Source organism: Myotis davidii, unplaced genomic scaffold (assembly GCF_000327345.1).
Source record: "Myotis davidii unplaced genomic scaffold, ASM32734v1 scaffold562, whole genome shotgun sequence".
NCBI classification, from domain to species: Eukaryota; Metazoa; Chordata; class Mammalia; order Chiroptera; family Vespertilionidae; genus Myotis; species Myotis davidii.
In genome coordinates this window covers 1,926,450-1,930,161 of record NW_006293953.1, presented here as the reverse complement: position 1 = coordinate 1,930,161, position 3,712 = coordinate 1,926,450, and the positions used below count along the sequence as shown (strand labels likewise).

Genomic DNA, 3,712 nt, shown 5'->3' with positions numbered 1-3,712 from the left:
CCCCAGCTTCCAATCCTGTGTTCTCTGGGAGGATCCGCGGTAAAGAGGGCAAGTCGGGCAAGGGCTCCTGAGAGACACCTGAGCTGACAGGTGTGAAGTGCTCTGCAAACTGCAAAACAATAGCCACATCCTCTCTTTCTTTCTTTATTTAATAACCAATTTTTATTGATTTCAGAGAGGAAGGGAGAGAGAGATGGAAACATCAATGATGAGAGGGAGTCATTGATCAGCTGCCTCCTGCAGGAGCCCTCCTGGGGACCGAGCCTGCAACCCGGGCATGTGCCCCTGACCGGAATCACACCTGGGACCCTTCAGTCCTCAGACCGACGCTCTGTATGCCTTTAATAGGGATCAGGGCCACGGCTTTGGAGTCAGTTTGGTTTGACACTCAGTTCCTCCCCAGCCCAGCTCCAACCAGCCCCTTTACCTCCCTGCACTTCACCGTCCTGGCACACAGTAGGTGCACCGTAAACGACACTGATCAACAGAGAGGCTGGTTTGCTGCTGGCCGCCATTCCTGGATGCTCTCCCTCATGGCTAAGGCCTCGAGGGCTCCACTCAAGTGTCCAGAAAAAAGGCCGGGCACTCGGAGAGTCTCAACAAAGCTTCTACTTACCGTCATCAGAGAGGCCCACCGTCATCAGAGAGGCCCACCAGGACGGCATTGGAACTGCTCTGAGCAGGAGTCCTGGCTCTTTGAATATCTAGGCCCCTGGGCCACAGTTTGTTCATCTGAGAAATGGAGATGACAGCACAGCCTCCACCTCACGTGGCTGTTGTGAAGTCTAGATGTGTTCATCGGTATACAATGTTTATCACAGCTAGGGGTACATAGTAAGGGCTCAATAAATGTTATTTGTTTATAAATAAGTAAATCAATCAATCAGAAAGGCCCTCTGCCAGCTGGCTGCAGTCTCTCCTGCTTTCGGCATCTTCTGACCGGCACTGACACCGGGTCTGCCAAAGAGGTCCCCGGTTCTGTCAGCACCTCCACCTCAGGACACAAAGGCCGCAGGGGCCTCAGGTTTAGGGGTCAGGCCCTGAGGAAGCTTGGGGTGCAAGAGCTCCATTTCCTGGACCCAGGAGTGGGATTGTGGGATGCGGTTTTGGGTAGACCCAGCATGGAAGGGACAGAGCAGCCTGCAGACAGCACTCCTGCCCCTTGCCTTGGAGTTAGGCAAGGGAGGAGGATGTCCAAGTCTTACCAGTGTCTCCTGGGTTGTGTATCCCTCGAATTCCAAGTCCTGGCTTCCTCAACACCAACCTCCGGGCAGCTCTGAAGAACATCTGGAGGGTGTATGTGAATGAGCCCACACATTGCCCTCTGACCCTACCCTTAGGGCCTAGACAGAGAAATCATTTTCACAGGTGTGTGTGTGGGGGGGGAGGGTGTTCTAGTATTTCAACGTCTCCCTCAGGCCCTGGCCCTTCTAGTTTTGTCTTGTATCCCCATGGGGGTAAATAGGGGTCCAAGACATTTGGAGCTCCCTCCTGGGACCTCAATTCCCCATCTGAGAAGTGGGAGGAGGCCTAATTCTTAAGGCAGGGTCTGAATAGTTTGGGGCTGGGGGCCTGGGTCCTACTTCCTGCCCCAGCTCAGCCTGGCCAGGTTGGGAAACCATCCTGGGTTGTTTGCCCCCCAAGAGATGGGGTGGGAGTCCAGGTAGGAGGAAGCAGGTCGCGGGGCTGCCTCTCTTCCCGCAGGCCATCTGCCACCATCTCTGCCAGACAGTCTGCCCCCCCCTTCCCTCCCTAATTGGCTGCCTACGTGCAGGAGAGCCTGCTCTGCTGGATCCAGTGGAGGAGGGGGACAGGATGAGCCCAACCCCCCATGGGGGGGGGGGAGTCTCAGGGACTGACATTCCATGCGGGTGGGGAGGGACTTGAGAGGAGGACAAGGACCAAAATGGGTCAGAGAGAGGAAAAGGAACGCACATCTGGAGAGGGTAAAGGGGCATTCATTTCTGAAAAGAGAAAGAGCCCCCCACATCTGGGGAGGGGGCACCCAATAATTATGAAGGAGTATACCATGTGTGGTAAGTGGGGGAGGGCCCCCATTTGGGAAGGAAGGGCTCCCCATCAGTGTTAAGTGGGTGGGAGAGCCCCACCGATGGGGAAAGGGAAGGAGTACTCTGCTTTTGGGGAAAGAGATGGCACCCCATATGCGAACAAAGGATAATTCCCCAGGAACCCCCTCCCCCTCTTCCATGGCAGGGACCACATGGGGGAGTCTAAGTCGCATTCCCCACTCCTGAAGCCGGGGCTCCCCCCACTCTTACCTCCCAGCTCTGCTGCAGGAGAGACCCAGGTCTGCTGAGCGAGAAATGGAGAATGAGCTGCAGAGGGACCCGAGCTCAGACGCCCTCCCCTGGGCCCGCCCCAAGCCTTTCCCAAGGCCGCCCCTGCGTGGGAACGTGGGGGCAGGGGAACGTGAGAACGTCCTGCCCAGAGGGGCGTGGGAGCGCCCAGCTCACCTCCCTGAGGGCTCTGAGCCACAGCCTGGGGAGAGGGACTGCAGAGTGTCTCCCGCCCACGGGAGTCCTGCCTCTAGGGACCCTGAGACTGCAACCCAGGGCACAGCTGGCCGTGTGTCCTGGCTGACCCCACCTCCACTTGGGTAGTTCCAAGAGCTGGATCTCCGTGCCTCCACACTTTTTTGTTCATTGCTCTTCCTTCCACCTGGAATGCTCTCTTAGGGCCTTTGCAGACCGAAGTCAAATGCCAGCTTTCCAACCCAGACTCAATGACTCCTCTCCAGGAAGCCCACAATTTTCTAAAATCTGGAAGCTGGCCTGTGGTGTACTATTTCACTCCCACACTCCCATCCCCAATGAGAGGTGGAAAAAGCCTCCCTGTGGGGTTCAAATCATAGCTGCGCCCTTCAACATGTGGCCTAACCTCTTGGAGTGCCTGTTTTCTTTTCTAAAAAAAAGATTTAATGATAGTTTCTACCTCACATGGCTGTTGTAAAGATTAAGTCAATAGAAAAGCATCAAACACATTTATTCAAGAACTAGAGGCCCAGTGCACGAAATTTGTGCACTGGACAGGGGGTCGCTCAGCCCGGCCTGCACCTTCTCGCAGTCCGGGACCCTCACTCCTTACCGCCCGCCTGTTTGCTGCTCTTTAGTGCTGCTGCAGAGGCGGGAGAGGCTCCTGCCACTGCCACTGCGCTTGCCAGCCATGAGTCCAGCTTCTGACTGAGCAGTGCTCCCCCTGTGGGAGCACACTGACCTCCAGGGGGCAGCTCCTGCATTGAGCGTCTGCCCCCTGGTGGTCAGTGCACATCATAGCGACCAGTTGTTCTGCTGTATGTGTTACTTAGGCTTTTTTAAAATTTATTTTTTTAATGAAAAATTTTTCTTTATTGATTAAGGTATTACATATGTGTCTTTATCTCCCCATTGCCCTCCACGCCCCCCCCCACTCATGCCCTCACCCCCCCTGGTGTCTGTGTCCATTGGTTGGGCTTATATGCATGCATACAAGTCCTATGCTTTTATTATATAGATTATTTATTAAGACCTATTACAGCTGGCATTTATTATCTACTAGAGGCCAGTGCACAAAAATTTGTGCACTCAGGAGAAAGGGGGGTCCCTCAGACCGGCCTGTGCCCTCTTGCAGTCTGGGATTCCTCAGGAGATAACGACCTGCTGGCTTAGGCCTGCTCCCGGGTGGCAGAGGGCAGGCCCAATCCCTAGGTGCAGCC

The 3,712-nt window shown here is 55.1% G+C and overlaps 1 protein-coding gene across 3 annotated transcripts in view; it reads right to left on the bottom strand.

Moving 5' to 3' along the window:
• Positions 1 to 3,712, bottom strand: part of LOC102753514 — an 11,457-nt gene that overhangs the window by 4,271 nt on the left and 3,474 nt on the right. Inside the window, exons 1-2 of one of the 3 annotated variants that reach the window (XM_006767855.2) lie at positions 2,280 to 2,387; positions 1,206 to 1,287 (exon numbers count right to left, since the gene is read on the bottom strand). In XM_006767855.2, the coding sequence (XP_006767918.1) occupies positions 1,206 to 1,287 (82 nt within the window). In that variant the 5' untranslated portion in view covers positions 2,280 to 2,387. The other 2 variants (XM_006767856.2, XM_015566634.1) reach the window with 2 other exon arrangements.